Below are 18,099 nucleotides of genomic sequence, written 5' to 3'. Positions count from 1 at the left end.
ACTCGACATATTCTGCATACACTAAACGCGACACTATGTGTAACGCGACACATACGTTACACATACACGTTAACGCGACACACAACGTTAACGTTAACGTTAACGTTAACGTTAACGTTAACGTTAACGTTAACGTTAACGTTAACGTTAACGTTAACGTTAACGTTAACGTTAACGTTAACGTTAACGTTAACGTTAACGTTAACGTTAACGTTAACGTTAACGTTAACGTTAACGTTAACGTTAACGTTAACGTTGTTATCACGCTAAAGCTCCGTTACGTTATGCGTGATGACGTTATTTACGTTTACCGTTAGCGTCAGTACGTTAGCTAGCGTCAGTAACGTTAGCTACGTTTGTAGGTAATGATCCAGCGGCTAAAGGCTAAAAGTTAAAGGTGTTCACTCTCATGAGCACAGCCAGTGTACTTCCGGTCCCTACAGTGTACTTCCGGTCCCTACAGTCACAAGAACAGTTGCTCACAAGGGCCTGAATGAAGAAGAGTTAAAGTGCATGTTCCTTCATTTCAGCAGCTTGTGAATGCAGAGGTGTGGAATAGATTGAAGCTTGCAGTTAAATCACAGCTGTTATTTTACTCTTGATAAACTACTTTAGCCAGATTAGATTATCATTTTAATTTCACTGGATTGAATGCTTATTAACTGTGAATAGAAGATGGGTCACAACTCTAACAGCTGTACAGTAATAGTGGAAGTCCATTCATAAGTTTTACCAATGAAAACTAATCCTTTTGTTTTCTACAGGCGATGGTTCTGGCTCCGTCGGTCCAGCAGGGACAAGGAACATTATTTTTTCTTCATCTCTCGATGCCTTAGCGCCCTCCAGTGACGCACCGCCACACAACAAGCAGAATCTCCAGCGCATTAAATTAAGTTTGTAACAGCAGCAACTATTTTTAGCCCGTTCAATTATTGAGAGCCCGATTCCACTCTTAATTCAAAAGTTCAAAAATTAGTCTCTCCTCCTGCTGCTTTAGTTTAGATATGAGAGAACAAACGGGAGGAAGAGGAAAGACAGGAGGGACAGAATGGGAGAAAATGGAAGTGCAGAACATGCAAGTTCTGAATTGTGTGCGGCGAAATTTGTCATGAAATAAGTAAGGAGGACAATAAAAGGTTCATACTTCCATACAAGTTTATGATAAAAATCCAATGAAACATCATTGATTCATACAAAGTAGCAGTCAGCCAATTCAACTCAAGTTCTAATAAAAAAAAGATTAAATAAAAAGGTAGAAAGTAATTCATCACCATGTTCCAAACAGGATCTTCGTCTCTTCCTACAACAATCCGACAAAAATATTCATCAGTTACGTGGCAGGTTTTTTTTTGTTCCACAAAAATACACAGAATATTTTTTTAAATGAAGAGGAGAGGTGAGGGGGGAACATCTAGATTTACGCTAACTATTGCCTTGGCCAAGAGGATTATGGGAAGTAAATGTTGAAATGACTGAGCCAGTTTTCTGATATTCTGTAGAAACAAACCAACAACCTGCTCCAAGACAACAACAACAACACAAAAACTGGACGTGAGAGTTGGAAAATGAAAAAAAAAAAAGTACAGTCGGTGCGAAATAGTCCGTCTTGGTGCGGAAAATATCCTGATGTGATGCAGTTCAATGAGCAGTGTGTACGGTGTGTGTGTGTGTGTGTGTGTGTGTGTGTGTGTGTGTGTGTGTGTGTGTGTGTGTGTGTGTGTGTGTGTGTGTGTGTGTGTGTGTGTCTCCCTCAGTAGGTTCGGCCCCGGCTCCGGTTGCCTCGGCCTCCGAAGCCTCGGCCTCGGCCGCCGCGGAAACCGCCGCGCTGCTCTGAAGTAGAAAAAACACAAACAGATCAGCATGAAAATACAATTTATAAGATGAACAAGATTTAATTTACGAGGCGGACACCTTTGTGAGAATTTAGGAATACAGTCGCCCCTCGCTACAACGCGGTTCAAAGTAACCACAGCTCTATCAAGAACCAGTCCAGCTAACCCAGTGTGCAACATACGTGTTAATAAAGTGTAGTAAAAGCCCCACAATGCTCCTCACCGTTGGTGAAATTGCCAATGGTTGCGCTGAACTTGCCGCTGGGCGGGTTGTAGATCTGCCGCGCGTCTCGCCGCGGCTGGAGAGAGACCTGCTTGTTGGCGCTGCCGCCAGATCCGATGTCCTCAGTGGACGGACGCTTCGGCCTAAAAGGCACAAGAGAGGAGGTGAGGACCTGGCAAGGCAGCGAGGACCAGAGATCTAAAGTGTCTCGCCTTGAGCGTGACTGTCAATCAAACACGCCCCCCCCGAAGTCCCAGAAGGTCTATGAGGAGCCACACATCAGCCAATCAGAACAAACGTACGTGTTGTATCTGGGTAAGAAGCAATGACAGGTGGGACCGGAGCTGTTATATTTGTTGTCATTGTCATCGTGTGCGTCTGTGTGTGTGTAGCTTATGATCGGTGGGCGCTGACTTACGCTACTGCCTCAGACTTTTGGATGGGTTTCCAGGACAGACTGACTGTGCTCTTGAATGATGGAGGGTTGTGGAAGAGATCCTGGAAAGACATTTACAAAATAAAACCACTGGTTCACGATGCAGTTCATGTTGTCTCCAACAGACGCACTGAAGTCATTCTTATTCCTGCTGACTTTCTGCTTCTCTAGAGCCATAAATGTGTGAATGAATTGTGTGTTTACGTCTTGCGGCTCTGCACAACAAGTGTAGCCTGAAACCTCTGTACCTTGATGAGGATGTTGATGTTGTTTGTGATCTTGAGGGCGACCACTTTGATCTTATTCTGAGGACACAAAGAAGACGGCTCAGTCTGATGAAGCTCACAGCAGAACATCTGTCGAGCGTCTGCACAGCAGCCGTTACCTCGTCGGTCTTCAGAGCGTCTCCTGACTTTCCCTGCAGCGCTACTCGCAGCTGTCGGATGTAAACCTGCAGGCCTCTGGCGAAGTACTGTAACCTGTTGAGAACACATTCACTCCCGTAAGAAAAGGGTCCGGTTTGGGATAAAATGGCCACTCAAGCACAACCCGACACGCTCGCCGTTACCGTACAAGCGGCCTCCCTCACCTGATCTTGAAGTCTTTGAGTCGCTCTGCATCCACTTTCTCCAGGAGGAAGTCCGGCAGCTTCTTGCCCAGCTGGTGGAAGCCGAAGAGGAGACACTCCACGTAGCTGAACTGCAGTTTGGGCTCCTCGCTGGCAGAGTTCTCTCCGTTCTCGGCTTCGTCCGGCGGCAGAGGCATGAACTCCTGCAGCGACGAGGAGAACGTGAGCAGAATCTTTTGGTTAGCTTCGGGGTCATTGTTTTAGCTCCTCTTCGTACTGTATAGACAACATTAAACAACTGACAGCAGTTGTTAAACTGAAGGTTGTTGGTTTAAACACCAGATGGGACAATCTGACCACGTAAAAGACGTCATGCTCCTGGATGTGCTGCTCATGAGTTATCACAAGACAATGAATCCTCAGTTGGCCAGAAGCCCTCAGAGAAGAGACAGGATGCACCACCATATGAACGGAAAACCTTTTTTTAAAGTGAGTCTGCATTTGTATTCCTCCATCTCCAAGAAGAAAACAACAACAACAATAGTGCAATCGGATCTCACCAGCAGCTTGCTGAACAGCATGTTGAGGTTGGGCTCCAGCTTATCCATGTCCCCACAGAACGGACTCATCTCAGCCAGCAGCTTTAGCACCTACACACACACACACACACACACACACACACATACACCACTTAGCAGCCTCACACAGTATAATGTGCATCGCTAATGAGGAAACAGTGCTGCGCGGTGCAGACTAATGACCCATAAGGACGTGCAGTTGGCTGACAGGCGGCTGCCACGCTGACTTTGTTTACGACTACAAGCGCTCACCAAATGTCAGACACGAGGAGCATCGACCTCCCGCCAGAGGCCGTCACAGCAGACCTCTCAGGGCCGACGCGCCGAGTCCTTCCAGGTCGAGCAACAGTCTTTTTGGTCTAGAGGCCAAAGCCGGCTTGTAAAGCGAAACCCTGACGGGGAGTTTTTTTTCTTTTTACTGGGATATTCTTAGAACTGTGGAATGTGAGGGGCAGCTGGTTTTCAGGAGTGTTCAGTCTGTGTGACCTCCTGGATGATGTGACCACCAGACCGGCTTTAAACATGTTGGCACAGCAGACGGTCTAAACACTACACTACCCATGAGCCCCGGCAGGTAACGGCAGGAAGAACTGGCCAGTCAGGAGGCGATGATCAGACCGGAAGAGAAGTTAACGCTTTGGCGTTACAGTTGAAAATGAAACATTGCACCATAGTTGCTGGACTCACCCTCAAGTCAACCAGCATTTTAAAGACGGACACTGAATAATTGAAACAACCATTTTACAGCTCAATCCAACATTAGATATAAAGATGTCAGTGCTCAGGGTTATTATCAAGGTGACTGATTATCATTGGCACAGACATGACATTATAATGTCACTTAAGAACTAAAGGAAGTATACCTTCAGATGAGACTTAGGATGTGGGAAGGGCGCGATCAATAAATACACGAAGCCAGAACTCACCTCCAACTGAATGTCCAGGTCGGCCACCGGGCTGGTCAGGGAGCTGAGGTTGGGCAGGACGTGTTCACAGAAGTACGTCACGAATCGTGTGGAATGGACATTTTTCTACGAGACAAACGAAAACTATGATTTTTATCATTTCACAGTAAAGCAAACATAAACAACATGAACGCTTAGCTATGAGATGATCGCATGTAAAAACAGACAACATGCACCGTGTGCAGCAACAACTTGCATCACTTATGTGGATCATTCGTTGTATCCCCCTTCCATGCAAATAACTAGTAAACCTGAATCTGGCTGCAAAAGCGACTCGAGGATATAACTTCAGTTGCCATTGACGCTATTTTCTAAACTTTCTCCCAGCCGTGAAGGTGCACCGGTCAGTACTCACAGAGAAGAGGGGCAGCGCTTGTCGCGTGCACTGCAGCAGGCGGTCGACGGTGTCCGGGTCGGCCGGGTTGAGGGCCTGCTCCAGGAAGGCCTGCTCCACCACCAGCTCCACCAGCTGCTGCCGCCCGTTCACCGTCTGCAGCACCCGCAGGCCCGACACCACGCGCATCAACAGCACAAACTCCTCTCCGGTCACATCCTCCAGCACCTGAAGGGGCAGCACCGAAGTGACAAAACACATTTCAGAAACACGTGTTCTTATCAATCTGAAACAGGCTAACAAATACTACGACTTGATTGTAGTTTATCATATGAAGTGATGTAAATGATCGCCGTTGGATTCAGACGTACACATTTCAGATGGAAGACCATTAAACATTTCTACACCCTCCGCTCACCTTCTTCGTCTCCACAAAGACGTAGTCCTCCATCTCCTTCGTCATGACTTCCTCTGGCAGGGTCTTCAGTTTGCTCGACAGGAACTTGATGGCCCGTTCCCGCACCACGTCCTCCCCTTGCAGGATCTGAGAGAAGAGGCCTCCGAGCGTACCTGAGCGATAGAAGAGGCATTGGAGACGTTCCTTAACAAACCGACACTGCACAATTGTGGTCTAATTACAGAAAAAAGCAAGCCGACAGAGACTTCCAGTAGCGTCTAATGACGGCGTAACGATACGACTGAAGAGACCGAGGTGGTGTAGAGCCAGTGAACTGTTTGTAGCTGCAGGAGTTAACACTTCCAGGCTGTTTGGAGAAGTTTTATGCAGATTTATCTGTCAAGTTAGTGACTTAGATCACCTTGGTTTTATCAAACATAAAAGTACAGTGCTACCAGTCCCTCCTGTGGAGACACTGGTACAGCTGTCTATTCATTAAGCATTTTAATTGTGCTTGTATGTATTTTATTCTATTTAATGTATTTTGCATTATCTGGACCATGAGTGTGTATTAAAAGTTTGATTGAAACCATCTCAACAAGCAGAAAGACATCTCTCTCTCTAAATATGACCAAAGAGGAATATTTAAAAGCAGGATGCTCTTTCAGCACAGTTATGAAGATAAAACATTGCTTTGGCTCAGTGGAGGAGCAGCAACGCTTACCCTTAGCGTCTATCTTGAAGATAGAAATAAGTGATCCAGTCACTTGGTTGAACTCAGCTGTATCATCTGGAAGCACAAAAATAAAAAACAATCAATAAACTGTTGAGACAAGAACATTTGATGAAGTTATTAAACTGACAGAAAAACAGATTATGACATTCACAATGAATCATAACACCAGTAAACAACACGGCTGAATGGCCAACGAGGATGTTTGTAAAAACAAATAGAATGCTATAAATTGCTATTGAAGTCTCTCAAGTGTTTATCTCGAGGCATCCGGTACCTGTCTGCAGCAGCTGGGTGAGAATATCGGCGACTCTCGCCGTGTTCTCGCCGGTCGCGAAGCGCGGAAGCTCCTTGATGGCCTGCCGTCGGATCTGGACAAAGACACGCACACAGAGGCGATCAATATAATGGAATAAATAAAAATAATCTGGCAATCTCTAGAGCTTTTCATTGCCAGTCTGTTGTCAGGGTAATGCCTTTGGTAAAAGTTTACTTCCCGTCAGAAACTGCATGAAGAAAACATTGCAACAAGAAACACAAAACTCATTGAAAATGTTTACGTTGCCGTGTTTAGAAATGTTTGGAGGAAAAAAACAAAATTGACCAAGGAACAAATGGAGCCCACAAAAAGTTAACACGGTACCCAAACACAGCCGTGTCCTGCAAATACTCACCGACACATCCTCGTCTTCACAGAGATCGAGCTGGGCATTAATGGCCGAGTCGGCCAGTTCTGGAAAGCTGCTGAAGAACTTGGGGATGAACTGAGCCGCCAGGCGCTTCTCCTTTGGGCCACCCTTTACCCCGTCCAAGATGACTTGGTAGGCATCTTTGTGCTGCAGAAAAGGAAAAACAGACCATCAATAAACATGTACAACAGCCGCATGACTGTCAGTACAAGACAACTCATTTTAAACTTCCCTCACTGGAACAGTGGTGCATACAGCTGCACTTTTTTACGTGTGTTCACAAAAACAATGGATGCTGCGCCTTTAAGTTAAAGTTGCATGTGGACTGGGTAGTTTAAAAAAAAAACTAACAATTAAACCACCGTCCCTCTGTTATACGAGGAAACAAGTTACAGAGAAAAAAGATTGGTCAATGCCATAAATTCAAACTAACGTAAATTATTCATTCATTTTTTTAAACATCATCTTGAATGAAAGGCAATGCGGTGAATTTAAGTCAACAACCTCCGTTTAATAATGCCACTTGAAATCAGTTTCCCGTTTATAAAACAGTTTGGTTTGCAGGTGAATATCCGTTTGGAGAACTTCAAAGTAATTGTAACAGAGTTGTTATCGCGGGTCGCCGAGGAGGAGGAGGAGGCCCCAACAGGAGCACGGGCTCCCGGTTAGCTTCTTACAGCTAGCTTAGCTTAGCTGGCTCACAACAACGTTACGTAGCTAGTGGACGTGAAATAAGGCAACGCAGCAAAGCAACGGAGCTTTACAGATATTTCTAAATAACCGAGCTCGTCGTTTTTTAGCTCACCTGACTGAGGTTGTCCTTGGCGTCCGCAAGGACCCCGTAGCTCCGATAGAGATCCTCGATAGTGACCGCCATCAGCGTGCGTCCACTCGCAGATGAGACCGCCGATAAAAGAGCTCTTCTCCGGTCGTTTTTTGCTGCTGCGGCACAAACAACGCCGTGTTATCGGGATGTGTGTGTTTGCAGAAAGGAGGGGACGAGAAGAAACTTCGAGAATCCTGTGAATGAAACGCCTCTCTACGGTCCGTCTTCCCGCAATCTGAGGTGGGCAAGCTAAAAGGCTCAAATGCTACGGAACAATGAGTTGAGTGCATGCGCAGGCCGAGCCAATCGCGTGGAGACTCGCAGCACACGTGACCACTGGTGTGCGCCGAATTGATGCGCAGTAAAAATAAACTTATCGAGGTCACTGAAACGTTCAAAGCAAAGGGCTCTGGTTCAAATGACATGTTAACAGATAATAAATTAGTCTTTTATTGACAGAACTCCCTTTCGTTGAAATGATGTAGTATATTCGAATTATTTGTATTCCCCTTTTATTTTTATTTTACAGTGCTCCTTAAGAGAAATGGGCTTCCATTTCCACAAAAAAAATTAGGACCAAAACAATAAAATAACATTTAGGACCAAAACAAAAGATTAGGACAAACAAAAAAAATAGTCACCTTTTTTTCCGAAGACTTTTTTTTTCGTTGACTTTTTTTTTTGCCAATTTTTTTTTTTAAATTAGTCTTATATAAAATGGAATCTATTTCCGCGACAAAAAAAATCGGAAAACAAAATAAAATAAACGACTTATATAATATATACCGTCAAAAAACATAATATAAATGTGACCAAATACAATAAATCGTCATTCATCGTCACTGAGGAAAGCCCCGCCCCCTTTCTCGGGCGCCGGCCAAAAGGGAGTCAAAATGGCGGCGAGCAAACATTTCACGGGCGTTACGGCAAGAACAGCTTCTCAGCAGCGGACGAAACTTGAATCTCCGGGACCAGAAATGTGCGCCAATGACATCGCTTCTTATTCCAACGTGACTAGACTATTCCTCGAATCAGAGGCCTGTATCATTCCCTCACGTCCTGTATAGCTCCCACGTAGCTACGCGAGCAACATAGCTAGCAGTGACATGGCGACTGAAAACTCTGTGGTGTCTCTACGCGTAACACCTTTCAGTCCACGAGCTAATGTTGACAAGAAGAGGCCGAACAAGTTGGACCCGAACGTCCGGATTAAAAACCCAGCAGCAAAGCACTGACCGCGGTAGGACGTCCACCCGGAGCTTCTCCTCAAGCTACATGCTAACGGAGCTGGTTAGCTGGATGCTAATAAGCTTGAGGGATCGCTGCAGAGGTGAGTGTCAAAACCAGCAGATGTTAGAGTTTAATGTTTTATCTGTCTCTCTATATATTTATCTGTAGGTTTGTGATGAAAAGCTAACGTTATGTATTCATGTAATAATGTGTAAGTTACGCTCAGAGCATTTTTACGGCTCACATGACTTCAGCAAATAATACCACAACAAATATTAATAAAGCTCAATAATCAGATTATTATTATTGACACACTGAGACTTATTACTGATGCATTCATTTATGAGGTGTTGTCCTCAATATTGATGTTGTTGTTGTTCCTCCAGGTTGAAGGAAACTTCTACATGAACGATGATCTGCAGAAGCTGAGCTCCATAACACCTGTAAAGGTCAGCTGCTGTTTGTTGTTATCATTATCATTACTATAATTAATAATTAGCTGCCCTCCGGGTGCCTACCGGGCATGTAGTAATATATATATATATATATATATATATTCACTACACTTTGTCTATTTGCATCTGTGGAGTTCTCCTAAATTCTTCAATGAGCATTAGATTATGCCTAATTTCAGAATATTAAAAAACATTGGAGAAAACTTGTAATATATAAAAATAATTGTCATTTAAATAATAAACTCAAGAGATTTCATGGAGAAACTTATTTTCCACCACTTATTTATTCCCCTAATTCAGTGGTTCTCAAACTAGGGGGCGCAACCCTCTAGTGGGGCGCGGAGGTATTACATGTGGGGCGTGAGGAGATGCAGATTCTTATAAGAATTATTCTTTTAAGAGTCCTTTATTAATCCCACTGTGGGTGGATTATTCTCTGCATGTCATCATCCTCAGTGATGAAGCAGCTTTGTGCTGCAGTGAAGTTCTAGGGCTTCAGTGCCTTGCTCAAGGACACTTCAACATGAGACTATGGGGAGAAAACAGGGATCCAACCAGCTTCCTTGCTCATCTTTTTTGCCAAATATTAGTTATTTTTTGCACATATATAACTTTATTTGCATTGTTTTAACAAAGTGATTACACATGTTATTAGTTTTTGTCTGATGGAGCAATCTGGTTCACTTGAAAGGGATTTACATTCTTTAATCTATTTATTAAAAAAACACGGATGATGAGTCAACAAGTTGAACCATTTTGTTCCATGTTGTCGGGGCAGTGGAACATTTTGCTTCCTCCAGAGTGGAGACAGAAACAGTTTGAGAGTTAATTGCAGACAAATTACAATTAATATAAACATCTCACTATATTTCAATGTGGCATTTAAATAAATAAATATAATATATAATAATAATATGAAGGTGGTGGTCGCTTTACGACACTGACACACAGCACATGTTTTATTGCAGAAGAAATCATAAAAACCGTGACGCTTGTCCTTCCATAAACTGCCTCCTGTCGTTGCAGAGTCTCGCCGCTAGAAGGCGCTCCAGTCCAGGTTGTCCTCGCAGAGCAACCAGATCTATTTATATCCCTGAACCCAACGAGTCACTCAAAGCTTTCGTGATGTCTCTTGGTCTCTCCGTGTTGCTGCTCCGCGTGCAGCAACACCGCCGTCCTGCTGAGCAATGCAGCAGAAAGACGAAACATCCTCACATCCCATCCTTCCCTTGACCCAGACTACTTCCTGACAAAGAGCCCGTCTATTTACTGGTCAATAGTGCACCAAATGTGTCTGCAACACAGAGGAGGCGACCGTACGTGTACTATGAATCGGTTGCTTTTGATGCAACATTTGTTTCCTAATTGAATCTCTGGTCGTGACCGAGTTGCAGTCTGATCATTTATGTGCAGTTCTCCTGTCAGGCCCGTAGGGGGCGATGTGTGACAAGCTTTTAAACTCTCTCCATTGATCGTGACCAGGTATTTCCCAAACCAGCCCGACAACCAGCCAACCAAAGATGCCTGGCACACATGCACTCGGAGCTAAGAATAATCAGGAGGAAGATGAGGAAGCCGAAGACGACCCTCGGAGAGAAGGAAGGACCGACTGTACGAGTCCACGTGAGAGGAGACGTGAAGGTAAATCAATAGTCCTGAAGCAGCTGGTGGAACTCTGAGGGTTTCCTCTCTTCATACCAACCTTTTGTTGGAGGTGGAGCTGATGAAGAACCTGCACCACCCGACAGACACCGGCAGTGTTGCCGTGTTGCAGCGTTGTCTTGTTGCAGTGTTGCCGGGCCACAGGCCCAACCACACAAAGACAAGATGCGTTGTCCTGAATAAGCAACTTTGGATAATTTAATAGCAAACGTGTGTTTCAGACGTCAAACTACTGCAACACTTTAATGCAGTTATTACAAATAAAACCTGGAACTCCTGCTTTCCTACAAAACATTTTACACCGCAACCCTCCAGAGATTTCCACACGTTTCCCTCCAGTCGCTCTGGACGCTGTCGCTCTTCAGGAAAAATGGAGAAAATTCTCAAAATTCCTCGTCAGTCCTTTTTTAGATCATACATGATCAGCTTCATCTGAGCGGGAGGATTGATCTCCTGTTACCGTCTGTCTCACCAAAAGGTTGTAAGAATAACGAGCTGCACACGTCTCATCACACACACTCATCTCTGTGACGAGACGTGTGTGTGACGAGTGTGTGACGAGACGTGTGTGTGACGAGTGTGTGACGAGACGTGTGTGTGTGATGGACAAAAGGTTCAAGGTTTTTTATTATGCCTTTTGTGCATAAACCAACAGACAAACTGATTTATATTCAGAAGGCTCTGAGTCAGTTTTTAAATAGAAACACACTAATAATAGGAAGCTGAAAGAATATAAAATGTGAAGAACACTATACCTACATATGAAAACACTCTACACACACACACACAGTGGTATGTACAAGAAAGATGTTTTAAGTATTGAACAGTACTAACTAGACTATATGACATAATTTCACTTACAATACATGAAAACATCCCCGTATGCGACCACTAAGTTCTTCTGCTGGTCTGCGTCTCTCTGGTCTGACCCTCGTGTGAAGGAGTCGCTTCTCTTCATGGTGGAAGTTGTGACGTCGTGGATGATGTGTGTTGCGTCATCACAACCACACCAGTGTTTCCTCTGCTCACCTGCAGCTCTGCTGAACTCTGCCCTCCGCCCGTCTTTGACCTCGTGACATCATCCAGGACGCGATGCTGTCGGAGGAGCCGGCGTGTCGAGCGACGCGTCGAGGTCTGGAGCTGAAACCACTCGCCTCGAGTCAGCCGGCTTCCTCATGACGGACGCAGGTGAGCTCGACAAGAACGTTTTGACAAACTCATTGCAAACGCACTGAGAGCTGCGTTGTGATGGAAACAGGTTGTTGTGAGTCCTTCACTGGTCTCTGCTGCGTGAGGTGTGAGTGTAATGGTTTTAGTGGTGAGTTACCAGTACGACCTGACTGGTCCTGAAGATATGATTTCAGTTCGATTCCTACTGTGTGGAAGCGTTTTATTATTTTCCTGACCTTTCACTCCACACAGAGGTCAAGGTCAGTTGCCCCCCCCCCCCCTCATGCATGATCAGCTGTTCCTGTGCAGGCGTTCATGTAAACAGCAGATAGCAAACACGGGGAAAAAATAAATCCCTTGTGAAAAAAGGGAACTTTTTCTTGTGTTTAGTATTTTGTGTGTGAGCGCAGCTCCCGCCCCCTCATGTACGACGCTGGGAATAGTAACAGCACTGCGAGGCCGAGCTAAATATAGCAGCCAGTGAGTGTTAACATGTCAACTTCAGCAGGAGTGCAGGGAAGCGGCTGCTGCACATGTGACCGCTGTGGATGTACACAGCAACGCTATAAATACCAAGCAGCCCTTCCTCTGCTGCCTTCATCTCATGCAGAGGAGCTTTATGGAGAAATATTCTACAAATACAACATCAGCTGCTTCTGGCGCTCGACACAAAACCCAACAGATGCTCCAACTGACATATGATAAGACTCTAATCATGAAAAATGTGAAATAATTCTACATTCTCTGACTCAAAAGACAGAAATGATTAGAAAATTATGTTTTTTTTGCCTCATTATTATATATGTACACGATGCCGTTGATGAAGGACGGGTTAGAAATTCAGCTCTTTTGAATCTTGGAGAGGAAGGGGAGATTTATTTTTATCACGACCGCCTTTCAGAAATAGTAGTTAGTCGAAAAAAAACAGAAAAATCAGATCTTAACCGAACAGCTCGTGCAGCAAACCGTGCTTTATTGTAATGGAAGGAGACTTTAAACACCCCCCCCCCAACTACGTTACGCAATCTAACATGTGAACGTCAAGAGACAGGAGGAGGAGGAGGAGGAGGAGGAGGAGGAGGAGGAGGAGGAGGAGGAGGAGGAGGAGGAGGAGGAGGAGAGGAAGGGGGAGGAGGGAGGGAGGGAGGAGAGGAAGGAGAGGAAGGAGAGGAAGGAGAGAAGAGAAGAGGAGGGTGTTATTTGGTCTATAGTCCCAAAACTCATACCCAGGGAACACAGTGTACTCTTGTGCCCACCCTTCCCCTCCCTCCATCCCTCCTCCTTCCTCCCTCCTTCTTCCCTCCCTCCTCCCTCCCTCCTCCCTCCTCTTGCACAAGCACGAGTTCAAGTTGGTGTTTCCAACTGTATAGAAAAAGGAAAACCCCAAAAAACAACCTGGAATACCGGCGGCAGCAGACAGAACAGCTGTTTCCTGCGTTCATCCCGTTCATTCAGCGGCTCTGCGGGGACGGATTTGTATGAATGAGTGACTGAGTGGGAAAGAGGTGAATGACTGAATGAATGAACGACTGCACGGAATGAGTGAATGAAGAGCAGCCCTCCGCTCCTCTCAATGGATCTGTTGTTTTTCTGTTCTCCTGCAGAGGGAAGTACGGCTGCACGGACAATCACACGTACACACACACGTACACACACACGTACACACACACGTACACACACACGTACACACACGTACGTTAAAGAGAGGTGTGGGGGGGCACATGTGACAAAGCCGTTCATAAATATTCAGCGGCTCGATTCATGCGGATTCTTCTCTTGAGGTGTGTGTGTGTGTGTGTGTGTGTGTGTGTGTGTGTGTGTGTGTGTGTGTGTGTGTGTGTGTAGGGGAGGGGTTTCTATAAATAGCACTGTAGCTCTGCTTCCATTGACATCATTTAGGCAGGAGAGATGGAAAAATAAAGAGGAGGAGGAGCAGCAGGGTTCCTTCATCTGGGCTTGAAATTCAAACAAGACCTGGCCAGCATCTCTCTACACACACACACACACACACACACACACACACACACACACACACACACACACACACACACACACACACACAAACCAATAACGGACCCACATAGTCATAAACCTGCCAATGTTTCTACTCTTTAATGTTGGAGCTTCTGTTTTGATTGTGATTGTATCCTATTTGCTGTGAAGCTAAAAATAAGCTGCTTAACGTGTTCAAGACATTTTTCTTCTACAATTTCAATATTAAACAGTATGTTAAATATTTTTAAGTATGTTTTTGTTAATGAAAAAAAAGTCTTCGGACAATTTAGAGTTCCTTCTTTTAACCAAATATTGTTTCCTCCGTTTGGGAGGAAACAAATCACACGATAAAGCAAATAAATCCACAGAGGTGCGTGCTTGTGTGCGTGCTTGTGTGCGTTTGTGTGCGTGCTTGTGTGCGTTTGTGTGTGTCCCAATAGTAAACATCAGACCAACACACCCACGGTTTCCTAGAAAGACGAAGCCTACGAGTCAGAATGGAAAGCCAACAGGCAGATGGGAGGGGGACATCAAACAGATTGGAAGGAGCTGTGTGTACACACACACACACACACACACACACACACACATCCAAGTGGAAAAAGGGGGGGCAACATATACCCAAGGCAAATGTTTTGAAGGTATTATTAGTATTCTATTGCCATGTTTTGATTTAAAGGACGATGCGGCTGAAGCTCAACGAGCCGCTCCAACGGGCCGAGTGTAACGGAAGAGGACCAAGCGCTGCCTTTCCAGGTCTTAGTCACACCCTGGATCTCTGTCGCTCGTCAGCTTTGGCACTGACCCCTGAATGCTGCGTGACTTCATGCTGCGATGACGTCTTCTGCCCCCCCGCCTGCTACTGCGCGCTATCACACGTCTATTGAGTCCCACTAAGCTCGTGTACCTGCGACGGCACGTTTGTTTTTCTCTTTTTCTCATTTATTGTCATTCCCTCCTGGATTCCTCCAAGAAAACTCTGTTCCCTTCATTCACAGAGAGGTCAGAGGTCAGAGGTCGGCGCTCCAGCAGGCCGGGCATTCGCTTGAGCCCAGCGGCGACTCCCACCGGTTCAACCTGCCTCCTCTTCGTGGTACTTTCATGTGTTTGTGACATTATTTTAAACATCTTTTCCTCTCCGTCAGTCACACGCTCCTCTTCCTCTTCCTCACCCTGTGTTTGATGCACAGCTGTCGCTGCAGGGCCTGAAGGGCGTCGTGCTGAATGGATACCAGACGTGAGAAGGAACGTTCTGCGACGTTTGAAATGTCTCAAGAGACTCACGAGGCCGGATTCAGTCCTGATGGAGGAGTCTCTGCTCTTCGTCTTCACTCGTCTTCTCTCCAAACATCACAGACACATTTACTTCTGCTCGCCCAGTGACTGAAGGTTGGGCACATTTTTAAAGGGAGCCAGTCTAAAAAAATAAATAATAAAAGCACAAACGGGTGGAAACCTGTGTGTATGACGTTAGTGTGTTTCATGCATCAGGACGAGGTCTCGGAGGAAGAGGAAGTTATTCTCCAAGTCATCAGGTCTCTTCATCGTATGAGATGGAAAGAGGAGTGTTGCTGCTGCGCGTCCAGATTATTAAACCCGATATGAACGTTTCTTTGAGGAAATATGTTTTCAGTGTCTTCCTCTCGAGCTCCAGATTCTTTATTGAAAACACTGACAACATATTAACACGAGGGAATGAGCTATATGCTAATCAGTGATCACTGAAGCAGAACGTTTATTTGTGAGGATGAATCTCCACACAGAGTTGGAAAAATCACTTTGTTCTTTTTTATAATTCACATCAGTTTTGTTGCAGTGAGTCTTCACCACGTACCAATAATAATATTCACCAATAAAATCTAAGTAGTTGTGTTTTTTAATCCATAATTTCTCAAAGATTATGACTGTAACTGGACAACAGGTTAAACTGCTTGTTTATCTTAAGTTTATTTACCTTTAAAAGCCTTATTTCAAAATGAAAGGTCGTGTCTAAATGATCTCATGTTGAGAAGAAGACTTTAGTTGCAGGTCTGTAGTGATTCTGAGAGTTTTGCCGCTCGGCCTCTTTATCAATTATCAGTCACGATATGTTCCTGTATGCAGATGAGTCACAGGCCTGTCGAGAACATGGAACACTAATCCATGGAGAGTTCACTGCAGCGTCCTGAAGCTTCTGGGCTCAGTGACACCTCAGCACCACGGACAGCTCTCACAGCCACACCTCAGAACTTCCTCTGAAGCCGAAAACTACCAACATGGCTGCATGAGAGGCAGCAGAGAACCAACAACCTGCTGACAACCCTAACCCTCTTCTGGAGCTCCCCCCAGGTCTGCTGTCCTCTCATGAACGCAGAGAAGCACTCAGCTCCGAGCTGCCGGGCAGAGGAGGAGCGCTGTCCAACATGGCCGAGAGGACGTGTTCTACGTGTTCTACGTGTTCTACGTGTTCTATGTGTTCTATCCTTTATGTTCTATGTGTTCTACATGTTATGTTCTACATGTTATGTTCTATATGTTATGTTCTATATGTTATATCCTATATGTTCTATATGTTATGTTCTATATGTTATATTCTATATGTTCTATGTGTTCTATCCTATATGTTATATTCTATATGTTCTATGTGTTCTATCCTATATGTTCTATATGTTCTATCCTATATGTTCTATATGTTCTATCCTATATGTTCTATATGTTATATTCTATATGTTCTATGTGTTCTATCCTATATGTTCTATATGTTATATTCTATATGTTCTATGTGTTCTATCCTATATGTTCTATATGTTCTATCCTATATATTCTATATGTTCTATATGTTATATCCTATATGTTCTATATGTTCTATCCTATATGTTCTATATGTTCTATCCTATATGTTCTATATGTTCTATATGTTCTATCCTATATGTTCTATATGTTATATCCTATATGTTCTATATGTTATATTCTATATGTTCTATGTGTTCTATCCTATATGTTCTATATGTTCTATCCTATATGTTCTATGTGTTCTATCCTATATGTTCTATGTGTTCTATCCTATATGTTCTATATGTTATATTCTATATGTTCTATATGTTCTATCCTATATGTTCTATATGTTCTATCCTATATGTTCTATATGTTATATCCTATATGTTCTATATGTTATATCCTATATGTTCTATATGTTCTATCCTATATGTTCTATATGTTCTATCCTATATGTTCTATATGTTCTATCCTATATGTTCTATATGTTATATCCTATATGTTCTATATGTTATATCCTATATGTTCTATATGTTATATTCTATATGTTCTATGTGTTCTATCCTATATGTTCTATATGTTATATTCTATATGTTCTATGTGTTCTATCCTACATGTTCTATATGTTATATTCTATATGTTCTATATATATATATATATCTATATATATAGATATATATATATATATCTATATATATAGATATATATATATTGTATTCTATATGTATATTGTATTCTATATGTTTAGATAAGAGACAGACCCGTGTGACCTGGTTACTAAAGATAGTACTTCTGTAGTTAATCATTATTTTAATCAATGTTTGATTTATTTAAGCCTCAGTTTTTCATGTAATCTGTGTGTTTATGAATTGCTTTGGCAACAATGAGACGCGTAATCTGTATTTTCATTTTGTATCGTGAGCTCCGGTCTGTCTGCAGAGAGAGAGAGAGAGAGAGAGAGAGAGAGAGAGAGGAGAGAGAGAGGAGAGAGAGGAGAGAGAGAGAGAGAGAGAGAGAGAGAGAGAGAGAGAGAGAGAGAGAGAGAGAGAGAGAGAGAGAGAGAGAGAGAGAGAGAGAGAGAGAGAGAGAGAGAGAGAGAGAGAGAGAGAGAGAGAGAGAGAGAGAGAGAGAGAGAACACGATGTCGTCCACACACACACACACACTTTACCCCATACGCCCCCAAACACTCAAGCCCCGCCCCTCTCTCCTGCCAGCTGAATTAATTTGATACTATTTTTGAAAGTCAGTGT

At 43.9% G+C, this 18,099-nt stretch overlaps 1 protein-coding gene and 1 long non-coding RNA gene across 4 annotated transcripts; one reads left to right on the top strand and one right to left on the bottom strand.

Annotated features, from left to right (window-relative positions):
- Window positions 1-1,137: 1,137 nt before the first annotated feature.
- Window positions 1,138-7,839, bottom strand: api5 (apoptosis inhibitor 5). The gene is made up of 14 exons (XM_068596553.1): window positions 7,561-7,839; window positions 6,741-6,902; window positions 6,344-6,437; window positions 6,058-6,123; window positions 5,355-5,506; window positions 4,958-5,164; window positions 4,564-4,668; window positions 3,620-3,709; window positions 3,081-3,262; window positions 2,877-2,970; window positions 2,740-2,796; window positions 2,474-2,553; window positions 2,056-2,198; window positions 1,138-1,830 (listed from the first exon to the last, which is right to left on the bottom strand). The coding sequence occupies exons 1-14, from the start codon at window positions 7,630-7,632 to the stop codon at window positions 1,751-1,753; spliced, it is 1,584 nt and encodes a 527-aa protein (XP_068452654.1). The 5' UTR covers window positions 7,633-7,839; the 3' UTR covers window positions 1,138-1,750.
- A 621-nt stretch (window positions 7,840-8,460) lies between these two features.
- On the top strand, window positions 8,461-15,937 carry LOC137799753 (uncharacterized). Of its 3 annotated transcripts, XR_011079444.1 has the most exons (8): window positions 8,461-8,911; window positions 9,198-9,260; window positions 10,749-10,907; window positions 11,964-12,116; window positions 14,534-14,644; window positions 14,773-15,008; window positions 15,092-15,186; window positions 15,284-15,937. It is a non-coding gene; the product is annotated as an uncharacterized lncRNA (long non-coding RNA). The 3 variants fall into 3 exon arrangements; XR_011079443.1 differs by lacking the exon at window positions 14,534-14,644 and having other exon boundaries at window positions 15,296-15,937; XR_011079442.1 differs by lacking the exon at window positions 14,534-14,644.
- The last annotated feature ends 2,162 nt before the right edge of the window (window positions 15,938-18,099 follow it).

Source organism: Clinocottus analis, unplaced genomic scaffold (assembly GCF_023055335.1).
Source record: "Clinocottus analis isolate CAN_PGR_092001 unplaced genomic scaffold, fCliAna1.0.p SCAF_38, whole genome shotgun sequence".
Classification (NCBI taxonomy): domain Eukaryota; kingdom Metazoa; phylum Chordata; class Actinopteri; order Perciformes; family Cottidae; genus Clinocottus; species Clinocottus analis.
The sequence above is the reverse complement of the archived record's forward strand: the minus strand, read 5'-3'. Positions and strand labels throughout refer to the sequence as shown.